This window comes from Periplaneta americana, chromosome 7 (assembly GCF_040183065.1).
Source record: "Periplaneta americana isolate PAMFEO1 chromosome 7, P.americana_PAMFEO1_priV1, whole genome shotgun sequence".
Classification (NCBI taxonomy): Eukaryota; Metazoa; Arthropoda; class Insecta; order Blattodea; family Blattidae; genus Periplaneta; species Periplaneta americana.
In genome coordinates, this window is record NC_091123.1 from 88,624,253 (window position 1) to 88,643,670 (window position 19,418).

General features: G+C 35.6%; 1 protein-coding gene across 3 annotated transcripts in view; it reads right to left on the reverse strand.

Moving 5' to 3' along the window:
* Chi (LIM domain-binding protein 2 Chi) overlaps positions 1–17,718 on the reverse strand; it is a 447,709-nt gene extending 429,991 nt beyond the window's left edge. For all 3 annotated transcript variants that reach the window (XM_069831011.1, XM_069831010.1, XM_069831009.1), the window contains exons 1-2: positions 17,041–17,718; positions 14,840–15,479 (exon numbers count right to left, since the gene is read on the reverse strand). In XM_069831011.1, the coding sequence (XP_069687112.1) occupies positions 14,840–15,479; positions 17,041–17,077 (677 nt within the window). In that variant the 5' untranslated portion in view covers positions 17,078–17,718. The remainder of the gene's footprint in view (positions 1–14,839; positions 15,480–17,040) is intronic.
* Positions 17,719–19,418: the final 1,700 nt, after the last annotated feature.

Genomic DNA, 19,418 nt, shown 5'->3' on the forward strand with positions numbered 1-19,418 from the left:
ATATCGAGGGTTAGCGCAATAGATCTCAACAGGTCGCAGTGCTGGGCCATCAGTGCACCTTTACTTAAATTCCATTCCATTTGAGAGAAAGACACGACAGAAAGAAATAATAGGACACGAAACTGAGAAAAAGACCAGGACACGTCAGAGAGAGAGAGAGAGAGAGAGAGAGAGACCAAGTCATTACGAGACAGAGATAGAAAGACCAAGACATGACTGAGAGACAGAGAGAATCCAGAACAAGGCAGGTAGAGAAAGACCAAGACAAGAATCAGAGAAAGAAAGAAAGAAAGAAAGTATACAACATGAAATTGAGATAGACAAATGCCACGACATGAGAGAGAGAGAGAGGGAGGGAGAAAGAGAGAGAAACGAGGATACGACAGAGAAAGGGAGTAAGGCCAAAAAAACCAAGACATGACAGAGACAGAGAGACCTGTACATTACACAAACACACAAGCACAAGACAGAGAGAAAGAGAAAACATTACAAGACAGAGAGAAAGAGAGAACATTACAAGACAGAGACAAAGAGAGAACATTACACGACAGAGACAAAGAGAGAACATTACACGACAGAGAGGTAGAGATAGAGAGAGAGAGAGAGAGAGAGAAAAAGAAAGAAAGAAAGAAAAAAAAATAAGAAAAAAGATCAGGACATGACAGAGCGAGAGAAAGGCCGGGACACGACAGAGAGAGGAAGACGACATCACAACAGAGAAAGAGAAAGAATATGACATGAAATTGAGAGATACGAGTAAATACCAGGACCTCAGAGAGAGAGAGAGAGGGAGGGAGAGAAACGAAGACAACAGAGACAGGGAGGAAGGCCAAGACACTATTGATAGAAACACCAAGAACAGAGAGAGAGAGAGCGAGCGAGAAAAGACCGAATTACAACGGAGAGAAAAAGAAAGGATGTGCCATGAAATTGATAAATACCAGGACAAGAGAGGAACGAGGACACGACAGAGAGACGGAGAAAGACGAAGACCCGACAGAGACAGAAGACCAAAACAGGACAGAAAAAGAGAGAGAGAGAGAGAGAGACCAGGACATGACAGAGAGAGTGACTACGACACGACAGAGAGAGACAAAAGAAAGTCTAGGGCATGTGAAGGGACAATATAATTGACACAATTATGAAGACTGTGAAAGATGAGGTATAATTTGTTACCTATCTTTAAAGGAGAATCTTATGCAGCAAATATCCTAAAATGCATTGCACCTGTAACTCGACCAGAATCATCCCAGGAATACCTCAGAATCGAGGAGTTTTATACCAAACTGTAAGTAAAATAATAAATATGATGCTCAATCATAAGTTTGTTTTAATACGAGTAGTTTTCTTGGTCTCTCTCTCCCTCTTTCAGGCCTTCCGCTTTCGTAACAAGCATAATAATTCGTAATAGAAATTACAATGTAACCTAACATAAAAATGTCAATTTTCTTATTTATTTTTTTTTGTTTAATTAATTATCCAAGTGTATTTGAACCGCTGAAAGATGAAATGGTGTAAGTAATTTCTTTAACAGTCTGTATGAACATGATAAAAATACATTTTTTTTGTAAATGGTGAATTTTAGTTGAATATATTAGTAATCAGTGGGTAGTACGAAGGAGGTATAAATTGCTACTTTGCGCTGTATTTTACAGAACTTTTATTTTGACCCTCATTTATAATTTGACTTACCACTTCTGCGATGTCTGCTATGAAGAAACAATTATTATTGAATTACTATTATTATTATTAATAGCTACGACACGCGCTTGCAATACGAACTCGTATTCCACAGTATATGGTAGAGGTGACGTCAGCAGTACATCAACTACAACTTGTAATATCTTGTAACTCGACTCCTTGTCGCAGAAAGGCGCAGTTTTTTTCATTGCTCATAGCAGACAGATAACTATAATCTGATATAATAATTCCAAGATATGATTTTTGATCGGAGGGAGCCTTTAAAATCAATACAAGCAAAATAAAATTAACACAATTCCAGTCAATACTGAAAATTTTATTTTCTGAAGGAACATGCGAAACACTTCATTAACATATTCTAATCCAATTTGTATTATATTAAAATTTCATGAAACTGCTACATTTAAAATTTTACATACTCCCATCCGGTGAGAAGGGAAATGTTTTATGAAAACGGAAAAAAAATGATCTTACAGATTTCATGAATATATACAATGATCCTTTCCTTCATACATGGGTTGTAAATAAAGTAGTGGCAACACTGCCGGGAATGGGTCATGCGCATTCGCATGCGATACGAGACAACTGGTGATCGTAGTTGGAGATATTAGGTTTGTTCGTACAGTAGTTCCAAACTGGTTTGAACAGTCGCGAGCATGCGCATACAGATTTTTCTGTTCGCACAGCGCAAACTTCAAACTCTGACCGTTTCCGACTAATAGTCATGCGTTCTTACAGCATGTCAAACTGTCACAAATCGATTCCTGACAGTCAGAATTGATTTGCGAATCAAGTACAAACCAATTTCTAATCATAAATGACGCATGCCTATTAAGATAGTTTTGCCATTATTTTCTGCATGTTATTTACAACATAACCTACAGTATGCACTAAATATATAATCAATTGTATTTTAGTACTGTTGTCTTCGTATAATTTCCATTTTTCAGGAAGGTAATACTACATGTAAGCGTGCGTGTTATTCTAAAGTTTTACCGCATAAGTTGTAAGCGTACTATTATTTCTTATTCAACAGCTCTAACATTAATTCTCTGGATACGTTATGTCAAGCTGTTTTTATTTAATTTACAAAATATATAGCATAGACGAAATCAATGTTTTTATTTTAGTTCACTTTTATAACAAAATCCACAGTTTGTGATTATTATGAGTGTGTTTTTGATGAAGATCAACGCTACACTTCACAATACCGCGTAAGTACTTACGTAGCAAGACTGTGCAAATTGAAAATAATTTTAAAATATGTTTTTTATTGATGGTAGGCCTACAAGGGTAGATAAATAAGTGCATTAAAAAAAAGAGATGTCTCTTGCACCAAAAATAAATAATTTAATGATGAAATAATGGAAATGGGTTCAAAAAGAATGGGCCAACTCTTGGTAGTTAAAATATCAAGTTTCAAGTCAGGTTCACACGAGTAAACTCATTGCGTTCGAAGGCAATGCTGTGATGTTTCTTCCGGTTGATTCTTTGATAGTGATCTGTCTACAATGCAGTTAGCACAATGAGGTGGTGTAGCGTAGGGTAAGGTTTCCGATTTCGGAACCAGAAGTTGTAGGTTCGCTTCCCGACAGAGTTGATTTTTTTATTCTATTATTTTATATTTTAATGACAAGTGTTAATGGAATTTGTTAATAAAATTGGTTATGCGAATCTTGCAAACATATTACAGTCCATCATTTGCGGTCTATTATTAGGCACGACTTGGCCTGTATACAAAATTAATAGTTTATTTACTTTCTTGAAAATCAGAAGCACATCAAATACAAATAAACAAAATTTATAGTCTGTTTCATGTGCTCACCATATCACCTTTGTAACATTAATAATTATAATAATAATAATAATAATAATAATAATAATAATAATAAGTTCCCAAACCCTTACACTTCGCAGAAATGAATAATTGTATGCGGTATTATATAAACATAGCCATGCTACACAGGGAAAATTACAATTAAATATCTCAAAGAGAAGACTACAGTAACAAATGGAGAGAACATGTAGAATGAATAGAATATCTGGAATATCATATAAACTGCTTCACTACGAACCAGTTGAAAGAAGAAACATAGGACGCCTAAGAAAACGCTGATCAAACAAATATTAAACCACTTTGAAACTGGAACAATCTCGACTTAATCTGGGTCGTAAAATATGGTGTTGATGATTTTATTATTTCTACTTGTTTGTTGAAAAAATGTCCCAGTCCAAACCACATCATCGCTGCCCTGAGTGAAGACTATCTCATTGTAATAGAATTCTCTCCCCTTGTCATAACACATTTGTAAGACGTGAGTGGTCTTATGTTATGAAAGTTGTAAAACTTTCGTGTCACGGGTGTTTTTGGACGAAAATATAACTTATTTCTGGAGTTAATATTCAAAACATATATCAAAGTAAAATAATTGTAATATGTAGTAAAATAAAAAGACGAACTATCCTACGGTTTAATTCGATAATGTTTGCAATATCATAACTGGTCCAAAGAGGGGCTTCAAGAACCTAAACGGCTGCAAATATCGGACATAGGACTCACGAAGAATATGAAATATCAATATATGTTATATATTATTATAACATATAGCTCTACTTTTTATTATTTCTAATATTGTTTTGATTTATGAAAATTGGCTTTCAAATGATATCAACGCTCCCTGTGAAGAATATATGCGTAGGTAAACAAAACATACATAAAACTAAACTTAAATATAAACTGAAGAATGCTAAATAGTATCACTTCAATATTGCCATTATTAAAACAAATAGAATTAAATGTTTACAATGGTATCATGTTTTAATGTTGTAGTTAAACATATTTTTAAAAACTATAACTTAGATTTAAATGCAGACGGTTTTATTAACAGACAGTAGTGTTGCCCGGGGGACGGGTTGTGCTATTTACTAAACATTCAATCGACTTCCAGGCGATGTCCCCACTTGATATTTGTGTAAATGGTGTATATAAAAACTTATTATGGTAAATTTGTAATGTAAAAAAATTAAGACTAACGGAGATTCGAACCTACTACATCTAATGCCATCTGGTTTAAACCAATGCTTAAGCCACCTACGCTATAATGACTCGTATGTTAATCCAGCGTATTACGTAGCTTTCTCGTTCATCTTCGTTTCGATAAATTTTGTACGTACCCCGTTTCGATAGATTTAGTATTTTTCAATTTTATTAATATTTCATTCTTCAGAGGACCTGATGCAGCTAGAATCAACCCTTCGTTTTATATTATAACATAATTTAGAACAAAATACAGAACATTTGCATGGTTTAATTGTGTCATCTTGTGAGCTGGATCTTCAAGGAGCCAGATATGTGCAATGTTCTGTTTCTGGAACTTAAGACATTTGTCGCCGGCCCATTCTTTTTTAACCTTATTGTACTTACTGGTATTATTCTGAAGTAGTTTCCAGATTAATTGTAATAAAATTATTTTCCGGAAGTGTTTTAAAATAGAAGTTAGGCTAATTTAAGCCTGTAATTGTTCTTTCAGATGTCTGATTCAAACATTTCTAGTGATAACGATATGAAATATATATATATATATATATATATATATATATATCCAATGGGGATGGTTAGGCTTGCTGAAATTACCGTATTTGAGGAAAGAGACAGACCCAAACATAAAACATATGTTCAACATATTAACCCTAGGTACAATAACAGCGAATTTATTATTTCCGTGTAACTCGCCATGTAGCAGAGAATCTCTCTCAACAATTTAAGTATCACAATATTTTAATAAATTGATTCTGTTGTCGTAAGTTCAAACACTTATCTAGAAGGCAGTGGTTCCAACCAGTTTGAAAATGCGTTCATACAGCTGAAATCACGGATGGTTTGAAATTAGTTTTCAACCCGATCGTGCGCAACAGGTGAGGTTGGAACAGTTTACAAACAGTTCTCAAACCATCACAAACTTGCTGTAAGAACAAACCTATTGTCGATGTATTGAATGATAAAACCAGTTGCTATGACAACAGATATTATGCGTAGTTAAATGTAGAGCACTAGTTTTAACTGCTCTAAGGTATGTTTACTAAACTTGAGCAGCGATCGTTGATAAAAATCGACGTAGCCCGTGGTAGAAATGCACGCCAATGTCATCAAGTTTTACTTGAAGCTTGTGGCAACGATGCACTACCTTATCAGACAGTTGCAAAATAGGTCTCTGTATTTTGTACAGGTCGGAATGAGACGGCACATGTGGCTCGCACAGGTCGTCCGTCCATTTGTGACGAACAAGTGGAGTTAGTGCAAGATCTCCTTGCTGTTGACCATTGCTGGACTCTATGAGAATTATCCAATCGAGGTTGGACTCAGTCATCAAACTGTGTGGCACATCCTGAAGAAAAATCTTCACATGAGAAAAATTTCAGCACACTGGGTCCCTCATAACCTGATAGAAGCACAGAAGTGGCACCGATATGCAATAGCTAACTCCATCTACAGAGATACCACAACGAAGCGGACGTATTGTTGCCAATGACGAGACGTGGTCACGGGCATACGAACCTGAACTAAAGCGTCAGTCTAATGAATGGCACCACAAAGGATCACCACATCCAAAAAAAGTGCGATATGAACCCTCTAGACTGAAAGTCATGCTGATAGTTGCATGCGACAGTGAATGTGTTATCATTAGCCATGCCGTACCTCAAGACCAAAATGTCAATCCAGCGTACTACCGACATTTTCTCGAACACAACCTACGTCCAGCTATGTGGCGCAAACGTCCACATTTCCCGAGAGACAATTCACCTTTCATCTTGCATGATGATGCTCGTCATGTCAAAGGAGCAGTGACTGAATTGCTACAGAGATGGGATTGGGAAATATTGGAGCATCCTCCGTATACCCCTGACATGAGTCCTTGTGACTACAACTTGTTTTCAGGGTTGAAAGAACCACATAGAGGCAAGAGGTTTCCAGATATTGTATCAGTGCTTCATGCAGTAGGGCAGTTCATCAGAGAAATCAACAGAAACAACCTCATCACTAATGGCATCCAATGGTTACCAGGAATTTGGCAGACGATACAGGAACACGCTGGTAATTATATTGAAGGGATGTAAATGTATTTTCCATGGAAGTTCAATAATATGTTCGTACTGTCTATGTTGCCATTACTTTATTTACAACTCTCGTATAATATATGATGTTTCTTGTTTAATTTGTTGTGTATGTTTCCACCACCTAGCTGTTAAGCATCAGCATTCAATTTGGGCTTCATTTGCATATATTTTGTACTCCAGATTTCTATACTCGAATTTTTCACAGAGCTGTGGGTATGCTAAACCTTTACGAAAATATTTTATATTACATTAAATTTTTACTTCATGTACTAAGCAGCTTCCTTGGCCACATTTATATATTTATTAGTCATCACCTTTTCTCTTTGATAAAGCACTTTATGTGGTAATAAATCAGGACTTCGAATAAATTATTACATTAATCACTTGTCCAGTGATAGAATTTCAAATTATAACTTGATTATTAAATGATTTCAATGTATAATCTTATCCGAAACAGACCACCATATAATGATCACGTTCATGCAACCATATGCTTCCTATAACTGTTTTGTAAGACAAAACACGTACATGATTTTGAAAATATGCAAAAAATTAAGATCAGGTTACCATCCATTTTTGAAATGCGTGTCTTAACTTCAACATGGTTTTAATGTCAATTTACACTAGGAGAGAGCCGTCAATGTGTTCTAGTGACTAAAGCGCTGGACTTTTAATCCTGTAGACCGGATTCGATCCCCAGCATATCTCCAATTTATGACTTGTGTTGGGCAAGCATATGGTTCTGGTAACATGGAGGTTTTCTCTAGGAGCTTCGGTTCCTCTGTCACATCCCAACAAATCTCCATCATCTTACCACAGGTGTAACATAGACCAGCTTCCTATGACACACTGTGAGCAACGACTCAGTCGGTAAATTGGTCTACACAACTGGCTTCATATGGGTGAATGATGGCTAGTCAAGTACAAGCCATTAATTTAAAAAAAAATTACACTAGGAGACTAAATCAGAAGTTAACTCTTATGTGTATGTGCAAAATTAATTATGATACTTATGTAAAGACTGTAATAAAAATATGCTGTAAAGGTTATTCAATGAGATATAGTGGAATTACGTAATAGTATTAATGAGTATATAATAATGATTAAACTTTCGAGAAATTTGATTTTCTAAAGAAATTTAAAAATGAATCTACCATTAGAGCTTTAACGAAATGAAAGCAAAGACACGTTGTAGATCGTTCATACATAACTGCAAAAGGCTTCTGTTTGGACTTCCTCCTTTGACATCTGACAGCTCAGAAAAAAAAAATTCTACTCGTCGACAATGGAATATTCATTCTGATCATGAATGAAATTCATTTATTCTTCAAACACACTCCTAAGTTCAGAAGAGCGAAAGGAAGGAAAATGTTTATAGAAGTGGGTTCACATTTAGCTTCTGGTGAAAAGGAAGAGACCTACTGTAATTAACCACTACCACAATGCATTGTCAATTAATAAGTACCGGTATTTTAGTATTTGGGAAGAGGGAGGGGAGAATAAGATACTGATTTTATTCAATAAAAAATACCTATGTTACAAGCGCTTTCTATTTTGAATACAACAAACTTTTAAGGGAAATTAAAATCCAAAATAGTAAAAGGTATATGACTTAAAACTACTAAAAGCGATCATGAAAAGGTCCATGCACAAAAATAATATAGGTATCACTTCCATTTTTAAATTTAAAAAGTGTTTCACACAACAAAATGTCCGAAGTTGCTATGACATTCTGTCAATACTCAGAATGTTAGAGTACAATAAAATATTTCATGACCAAAGTGTTCTATATACGAGATACAGTAATTAGTATAACTACGGATATTTATAGGAGCATATGACCCGCCAAATATTTTGTATTACTAATACTTCGTAAGTCAACAAATTTCAGTTTAAGAAACAGTCAGCAAAGCCAGCAATATATTTAGTTAATATTGCTTCAAAGAATATTGTTACACAAGTCTTAAATTAAAATGGAATAAAAACTAATTCAAACTATTTGTACAATTCTACGAAATCAAGTACTTAGCACAAGTTTCCAAAGCTTCTATATCATTATTCATAAAAAAGTAAATCATATACCATATTATTATTATTATTATTATTATTATTATTATTATTATTATTATTATTAATTTTAAGCAGGTTTTACAATATAATATAATAGGTTTTACAATGTCAACATCATCTTCCCATGCCCAAATAATGTTCTGTGGTTTTCTTCAACGTTTCCTGTCACTCCATCCTGTCTTTTCTCCCACATGCTGCTTAAAATTCCATCCTTCCATGTAATCTTCAGTCGTCCCATTACTTTCCTACCAGGTGAAACCCATTCCAATATTTTCTTTGGTAATCTATCCTTTGTCATTCTTTTCGTACATAATACTATTTTAGCTGTAGGCCCATGTTAATTATGAAGGCTATTTTGAACATTAATCCTTTCTCTAATCACATTGTTCTTTATTCAGTCTCAATAATATTATACATATTTTACTAATGGCGGGTACTTGACTTTTTCGTCGTTCACTTGTATGTAGCCAGTTGTGTAGACCAATTTACCGACAGAGTCCTTGCCCAAGGTGCACCATAGGAGGCTGGTCTAAGCTACACACATTATAAGTTAAGAGTATATGATTATGGAGATTTGTTGGGATGCCATAGTGAAACTGGAGCTCCCAGAAAAAATCCGTATGTTACCTGGACCATGGATTTGCCCAATACAAGTTATAAATTCGGGGTATAAGCTGGGGATCGAACCCGGGTCCACAAAATTGTAAGTCCAGTGCTGTAGTCACTAGACAACCATGGCGGCTATATATATACAGGGCAATTACAAATGATTCTTCGGATTTTAATCGGCTGCATAAAGAAAAATATAACACTTAGAAATATATACTGTATGATACATCAAAATAAACAGAAACTGTCCAAGTTTCGGACACACCTTCACAAATGTTCGATGTGGCTTCCTCTCATTACACGACACGCATCAATGCAATATTAAAGTTTGTCTCATATGCACAGTAGCATATTCCTGGTAATGGTCGTAAATGCATGTGTAATACAATCTTTGAGTTCAACCAAAGTTGCTGATAGTGATGGCATGTACACTATGGCTTTTACATACCTCCAGAGAAAAAAATACACACCGTTAGGTCAAGGGATCTAGGACACCACTGTAACAATGCTAAGTCATCTTCAGCGCATCACCCAATCCAATGGCGAGGGAGTTCTGTGTTCAGGTAGTGACACACTTCATATCGTTTGACAAGGTCTTCCAGTTTTAGCTTTTGCAGTAACTGTATGTGGTACGGTCTCATTCGCAATCGGGTTCGTATAATTTTCCATACAGTCGATTGTGGAATATCAAGTTCCTGACTGGCACGATATGTTGATTTCTGAGGGCTGTGAATGAAACTCCCTCTAACTCACTCCACTGTTTCATTAGAAACACTTGGGCGTCCACTGCTTTTACCTTAACTCATAGCATCAGTTGCCTTAAATTGATGATGCCATTGCTGAATGCTTTGGTGACCTGGCAGTGAAGTTCCAGGGTATTGTGTCCAGAACGCATGCTGTACGGTAACAAAGGAAAATGACTTCTTATATTCCAAATATGCAAATGTTTTCTGCTGCATAGGCACCATTTTGAAAACTATGCTTGTGCTGCCGTCTGTCTACACGCGCTAAAGTTACAAGAATGGAAAAATAAACTTTCAGGATTTTTCTTTCAATTCATGATTAGCACAAACATACTGCATCCATAGTTTTCCCAAATATTTGACTTAAAATCTGATGAATAATTTGTAATTGTCCTGTATTATAAGACCTGAAATGACAAACATCCAAAGTTTACGGAAGTAAATTGTTCAGGAGAGCAAGAAAACTACATAGGCTTGCAAGACAAGAGCACTGATACAAATATACTTAAGAGTCCGACTTGGGGTATTCTTTGTTGCAGGATGGTAAACTATGTAAAACACAACATATGTCAGGTAAAAAGCCAAAGTCGGTAAATTATGGACTTGGGATGTTTATCAATTATATGATGTTTACAAGTCAAACAGCATCTACAGGGTGGGCGGAAAGTAACTCCCTACAGTAAAATGCTTATAATATTTGTATATATATATTTATATTTTTTTATGAAACTTAATACATAGTTTCTTTACAGAGGTAGAAAGTGATCCATAATGCAACATTGCATGACACTGCAGGAAAGGGCTCAGGTGGCCACCCATTATGAAGTCTGGCATTTTGTTGTACTGATGCAGAGATGGTGGCGAATAGTGCACAGATCTCATGCTACATTGGTTTCCAAGACCATCAAGAATTGCCATTACAAACACATGGGCACAGGATTTGAAACTCGCAGGTGTGGTCGTCCCTCGACATCCAGGACAGAGGTAACAATGCAAATGTTGAAGGATATGTTCACCAGAAGCCCGCAAAAGTCAACACGACAAGCTGCTCGTGAAGGTGGTCTTATCTGCTATACAATCCAAAATGTTATGAAGAACGAATTAAATTTTCATCCATGGAAGCTGCATTACTGTCAAGATCTATCAGCGGAGATTGCAACCATCAGATGGAGTATGATGAAATCATGCTTGGTTGGTACGAAGACTAGCCTCAGTTGTTCACAAACATCATTTGGAGCGACAAAGCCATTTTTCGTGTGAGAAGGTTTACAACTGTCACTACTGGGTAACAAGAGGATCGGGTCCCACAACTGAGAAGTCACAAAGTCGTCTTAAGGCTACAGTGTTGTGTGGCATAACATTCAATCACATTGTGGGTCTTCATTCTTCAAAACACCATGTTAAGTGAACAATCCGAAGACTGGTTGAAATCTCATAAGTGACACCAATAAGGCAGCACTCATGAGGCAACTAAGCCAGAAGATAATAGGGTAGGATTGTCAGTTGCCATTGCATTACATCACTTGACTAGTAACATAGTTCACTAAACAGACTTGAGATGTATGCAACAATTGTTCTTCCTCTGACAGAAATCGTCAAGTGAGATGTACTGCCTGATAATAGCTGTATCAGTGAGAACCTCAATCTGAAGTACACACATACATGTATACATGAAATGTTCCTATTCCTGAAAGATACACTACATTTCCGAACATAATAAAATGTAAATAAGAAACGAAATAATGAAGAACCATGACTCTCATATTTTACAAGGATAGGTCTATAACAATTCTGCACTGGTACATGATTTGTGTTGCAACTAAATATATTACAACGAACAACAAAAATGATGTTCATGCAAAGCACAAGCTTCAGTATTTCATTGAAAATGAATGAAGTACTAAAATTATCAATAGAACATTTAAAGCATGATTTTTTTCTATGCCAAAAGCATTTTTGGTATGCTTAAAGAAATTCAGTTTTATATTACGAATTTTGATTAAATCTTACGAATCTGATTCCATTCTGAAGTAAACTGTTCTACTAACATGTCTTACTTCACATAAAAACAAGTTTATTAAATCAAAAAATAGATCAAATAGCAGTAATAGAAATTAATTTAAAGGTGTGTTCCTGTCTGTACATTTCTTTCTGAGAAAATGTAAGTGCTACTGCCCTCATAACAATTTAAGTCAACTTGGTACTCCATAATGATCTGTACATCTAGGAATGTAACCAATAAAGGCCCAATTATCACTTACTGTGAGAAGAAAACAGGCATACAGAACAAAGATTAACAGAGTCTTCAATATTTTCACACAATAGTATTTCATTTTCCGTGTTAACACCAAATTTTAACATGAAAGTCAGAAAGTAAATGTCTGGTAGACAAATGCAAAAATACTTATAGAATCACATTGGAAATTATGCCAAGGTAAGAAACTGATGTACATGAAATGTAAGCTGAATGTAGAAGATTGCAAATGATTGCCACAATATAATATATATCCTAGCCTATATAATTAAAATATTCTGTAATAAATTACGGCACTAGAACTAATATAAAATGAAGTATCGGTAACACAAATTAAACTTATCAGTACTTCACTATCATAACTTCTCTACTATAGAATTTCACAATATCCTTAGGTTAAAATGTTAATTTACATGCAATGCATATAAAATATTAGAAAGTACAGTAAGACTATACCAGTAATCTTCCTTTATAAAGCATTTCTGATTCATCCTGTGATTAAGAAATTTCCTGATATCTCGAGTTCTCCTTAAAGGACACAGGTTCAATGAGATATTGTGCTCAATATACAATATAATGCTACAAAACTTTGTGTTGCTTGAATTATGACAGTTATTACAACAATAACATTCCTCTGGTTGGACGTTAATATTTTTATTTCTCATTACTTTTAACTTCTTTCCTTTCGAATAAACATTTCCAATACTACCTAAGTTAATGATATACAACCAGATTCTTAGTTTTACACACCTATACATTTCTAGGAGAAATAACTTCAAGGAATAGGATTAAACAAAATTATAGAATTAACCAAAGGTAAAGTTTCCTCAGAATATATACAATGTAACAACATGAATATCGAACACATTAGGAACTGGTGTCCAATTTCTTAGACAACAGTTCCCCCTCACAAACATTAATAAACCAAAACATACAGTATGCTATTAAATGACTAACTACTGTAATACGTTTGTTGAAATTTAAAGTTTTGCAAAAGTAAGTTAAACTACTTCAACTTATGTGTTGCCCAAATTTGTTTCCACTAATTTTGAACAAGTGTACAATGATAACGTGTGAGATGAATACCACACTTGTGTAACAGGACTCTGAGGAATATAATTCGTGAGTTTGTCAATGAAGAACTAAATCTCAACAATTAGACTTTTTATCAACAAATCAAAATGTTCATCAAGCCTATAAATTATCGTTAAGTTACTACTCTTCATTATACATCTGAATTCAATTAGACTGTATCTGAATTAGACTATATGTCTTAATGGAAAAAAAGAACTAACCATGAAGTTATTGCTATTAAATTAAATTTACACTCAAACAATTAAATATTTGCAGATGATACTGCTAGATGATTTGCCTAAGGACGAACTACAGAAATAAGTGCAGCAAATAAAAAAAAATTAGGGCTCTATTAAATTTATAACTTCAAATATCAACAATGAAATATCAAAATAACAAAGACCAAAATAATAATGCTTCAGTAAAATCACGTAGTAATATGCACAGTAAAACTTGCATACATACCAGTAATAAACAATTTGAATATATTTGGGCTATTACTGAAACTAATGAACTTAAAATCACAAAATACAAGAAGAACCTGATAAAACACTAGCTCAATCTATGTTTACATACTTATTGCTAATACACAATTTTTTATGTAAAATAGAAATATACAGCAAACGTAACTTAGATGGGGGAGAAAAAAAACAATTTATTCTATTTGACTATACAGTACACGTTAAATGTAGAATTTAACGGAAAAATATGTTTCAGGTAGATGATTCTAGAAGTCTAGGGGAAAACAGTTGTTAGGAATGTCTAAAAAAAAAAAAAATGGAATGAGTTTTTCCCCGTGTATTGTAAAGTAACATAGACCCAAGAATATGTCTGCGGCTTTAAATTATAAGTATGCACTGTGATTTAGCTATATTTTATACGCATGAGTAACATTAATGTACGTCGATTTGATTACAAACATGCTCTTTATTATTGCCAGTTTCTTTTCTTTCTTTCCTGTGTGTATATATATATGTTTGTTTTTGTGTGGAAGCACACATACACTGAACCTATACAAGGGTGATTTGTTTTTTATTCGAAAATTTAGTAACATTAAATGAATTCACCATATGGAATAGTGGTAAGCAAATATTATGAGCAGATATTAATTTTATTTCTGTCAAATTTCTTGTCCATGTCTGTAACTTGTTGTTTCACTATGGAATTCAGACATGTAAATCTGACAACAGTGAATGTGGGATACACGAACACATTTTAAAACAAAAACCTACTTAAGGCTATATAATAATAGTATCTCGAAATTAACACTCACCCCTGATCTATCCTGTCCACTGGATTGGGTCCTGGAATCTGGCCAGGCATCATGCCATGAGCAGGAATTGGTCCTGGAATGGGATGGCCTGGTCCATGACCAAAGGGTGAACCTGGAGGAATGCCGAATTGAGGGCCACCAAACGGTTGTCCAGGCGATGTAAAATGAGGATTACCACCTCCAGGAGGGCCTCCTACGAAAGGAGGCCCGGAAGAGCCAGGCCGACCAACAAACTGAGGACCTCCAGCTGACGGAGAACCAAATGGCCCTGGCCCAGGTCCATTATAGGGTGGTCCGTTATTAGGTGGAGGAGGGAAGCCTGCAGTTCCAACAGACTGTGGTGGCCCTGGTCCTGGCGTAGACGAGCCTGAAGGTGCGGGAGAAGCTGTGTACTGAGGTGTCCCTGATCCTGGAGGAGGTCCAGAGTAAGGGGGAGCTCCAGCTGGAGAACCGGCCCCTGCCGGCGGGCCCTGGAAGGGTGATGGCCCCTGGAAGCCCGCCGGCGGCCCGGAGAAGTTTTGTCCCGAGTTGGGTGCAAAGTTCTGGGGCTCCGAGCCTGGTGGCGGTCCCTTCCAGGTGGCAGCAGGGTCCTCCAGTGTGGCTGGCAGCGTGATTGGTGGCACACCACGACCTCTACAGCCTGCAGCCACAAATTGGAACCCAAACACTAATCAAAGTGAAAATAAAATGCCAAATATTTTATTGGCTTAATTTTGTTTGTATTACGAGCATACATTTTAGCAACTTGGATAAAAGTTAGATGTAGTATAAAATCTATTTAATTAGTTTAATTCAGTATTAAATTATTTCTTTCAAATTTAGTTACTCAGAATGCTCATAATTACCCAACTTGGAAAGAAACAAAAATGGGACAAAAAAACACAACAAACCAATAAAAGTTAGATTCAATTACATTAACCTATTTAACCATGAAAGGACGATAATTTTTATTCAAGACTACAGCCTGCAATTTACATAAAAACAAGTGTTAATGTAAATACGCAGGACATTAACAGTCCTTTAAATATGTGTTGTTTATATAAAATATAACAGTAACAGTAAAACTATTAATTTTTAAACAAGAATGTGATATCTCAATTCCATTCTCAAAGAGCGATAAGATAGTTTTCAGGTGTACTTTTAATAACACATTCACCAAATTATTCACACACATACTTTGTAGCTTTTATGTAGACTTACTGTATTGTTAAATAACTCAATTTAATGTTTATAAAATGTCCAAAACTTAACGAATTTTTTAATAGCCTACATTTTGCTTAAAAAGAATTAATTTTATTAGATTTTTATCTATAGGTCTACCCATTTCCCAAAACCACGTAATGAAAAAAAGTAAATCTAATACGTCTTATTAAATGCTACATTTAACTCATAATTACACAAAAACATAAGCAAAAACAGGTTGATTACACTAACCAAGGCCTACTATGAAAATTTTCCTTCGTGAAAAACTATAAATGCTAATCTAAAAATTCAGATTCAAAGATAAATAGCCCTACATCACTGCAGTTCAGCTCTGTTCATCTTATGTCATCAAATAGGCCTATATCTAACAATAATAGATTTGATTGTGTGTGTCAGAGTAGATACAGCATATAACACACAAAACTATAGTTATAACACTTATATGTGAGTTTTAAGATTATAAACATACCTTTAAAAAGGTTTTATAGGAGTCTACAATGCATATGTCCTAACCTCTTCCATTAAATTTGCACGTTATAGCCTATTACTCTAATGTTTTATGCAAATGTGATATTTCAAACAATATTAAATTTATGTGCCTTTTGTCTCTCTTTAAGAAAAGTGTTTACTCAGCATTTAGTTAAAGCATCAAAAATGAATTTAAAGTTGATATATATATATGAACATGTTCAACTCCATGATCCATGATAAACTAAGAATACTTCTATTTCAGATAAGTCAGTCTTAATATGGGAAGAATGCTACATTTCAATAGCAAGTTTACTTGTATAAATCATTTCCGACTTATAATTATAAGATGTTAATAGAATAAGTGCATAAAACATCTTACTTAAGAAACTGATCTAGGTTATGTTAACCTACACTATTCTATCTTTACAGTTGGCAATGCTATGTCTACCGCATCTTACACATAATAAGTCACTTAAATTAATGTATACGTTGACCTATGGACCAATAAACAATAAATATTAATTTACATTTCTTGTTTCGTTGACCACCGCGTCCTTGTCTCATTCTGTCAGTGTCAGAATACGCGAAAATTGAATGTTTTTGTATTCTGCCTTATTAGACGCATAACTCGAAGTACACTCTAAGTTCTGGCCTATTTCGACGCACAATTCAACACAACATGAAGTAAAACTTAACACAAATTGAAATAATTCATCCCGGATAAACATTTCTGTCCTTTCACAGCATTTCTCCTTCATTCTGTAAAAATGCAGTCCTCCTGGTTAGATATTCCTCTTTTCTAAATAACTTCTCAAGAAACGCAGCAAGTAAACACCACCATGATCAAATTAACACTGTTCTTATATTTCTCCACACAAAAACTTTAGGAAAAATATCCTTGCTTGTATTTTTAATTATTTTTAAATATTTCACTTTAAATATGTTGCTCTGATGTGTTTATATTTATGAAAACATATTATTAATTGCTCACTTGATTCAAGTCGCATTTTTAAATCAACGCAAAGTATGTGTTATTACACCAAACAAAGTCCGTAAAACACCAAAAAAACTTCACATATTCCTTCCAAGAATCCTTTTCGACTATAACTGAACATAATATACATATCCATTCACATTAATAGCAATACTATAAGATTAATGACAGCGCGATAATTAAACTCCGCTAAAATGCACGGTTGTACTTCCGACATAATACACCATTTTTCTTTTTCGAACTCACATAAAGAGATATTGAAATATTTAAATCATAAACCGAACGCCCACCTTTCTTGCCTCTTGCGAGGGCCGTTTGAGTGCGGGAAGTTGTGACAGACGTGTCAACTAATTTTCTTCTTAGGCCTTCTGCAAAAATTATCCTGCGAGAAGCCACGGAATGCTGCCATTTTTACAGCACGACGCGACCGGCTGAGGGAGGCAGCGGTGGGCATGTTGTCCTGCCACACATCCTCGATGATAGCTAGCCACTCTGCAGACGACGACCACCACCGTCAACCAGTTTTAACTTATTTTTCTGACTTCTGTAGTTAAACTTTTCTTTTTTTCTAATTTTTTCGTTACTTTCATCCACCGAATTTTTTCGTTTGCGAGTCTTCCATCGTGAACTCACAGTCAACGGCGGTTGACAGTGTCACCCTAAAAATCAATAAAGTTCTCCCCCCTAGCCCTTCCCGCCTCCCCCTATTCCGCAACACTACACGACTATCATTACTAGGCACAATGTAATTGAACGGCGACGCTTCCCTAAATCTGGGCGGTGGCCCCTAAGCGAGCACCGCCTCTTTTTTTTCCGAGCACTTTTCTGTAGTTGAGACACAATTGCCACGTCCTAATGTAGATCAGTCTATCCTGGCGTGACTTTGCTCACTTCTGGAACGCTTGTACATAAAAATTGTCTGTCGACTTGACTGTCAGTTGGAACAACGCGGAAGACGCCAGTTGAATAATAAATCGGTTCATGAAGTTTCGAGCTCAATGATTCGACACTGTATGAAGCCTACTATACGTATATGTCTGCTAGTCTATGGAGTAATTAATTATAAAGGCATTTGTCATTGAGGTCATTGGCTTGTCTTTCAGAGCGTGGTAATATCACCTGGCGCCACGCCTGCGAGAAGGTCTTGTTCAAGTTAACACCGAACGTCGCCGTCCAGTTCAAGGGCGCTACAAAGGGCCAGTCAGCTATTTTAATTATTTGACCTTGCCACTTGACTCGAAGCGATAGCTGTCTGCCAGAGACTCCAGTCCACGTCGTTCGCTACATCTAGAACGTAGTATATACTTTGTAAATGAGGGATTAGCTACTAATAAGTAATAGGCACAATGCAATATTATGTATATATATTGCCACATTATTATTATTATTATTATTATTATTATTATTATTATTATTCACAGCCGTCATCGTAATGATACTCATACCACGATTTCTCTATCACCAAGTTACTTCTTTACGTATGATTACTTCGCATCCTATCTTCATTCCATGATACTGCACAGATAGGGATATTAATCTGTCATTATTTATAACGGATTAACAAAAATATAACTAAGAAAAATAGAAAGCTTTCCGACTTCCGTTGCGAGTTCGTTCTTAGTGATTTCCTTCACTTTGGCATTGGAATCTTAATTTCCATGTTCCTGGAGGTGCAGTAGTCAGACAGTCTGGCCCGCGGGGGAGTTGTAAATACCGCAGTCTCTCCCAGGTTGTCACCTCACCGGTCGCGCGTGCGAGGTTGCCAAATATTCCAGGCAGCAGCCGGAGGTAGTGGCGTCTATGATCGTCACGGCTTGGCTTGATTCAACTCGGGACGGTTCGGTTAAAAGTACTTCATACGTAAAAAAAAAAAAAAGGATTCGGCCCTGCAACGAGCACATCTGGCCTATA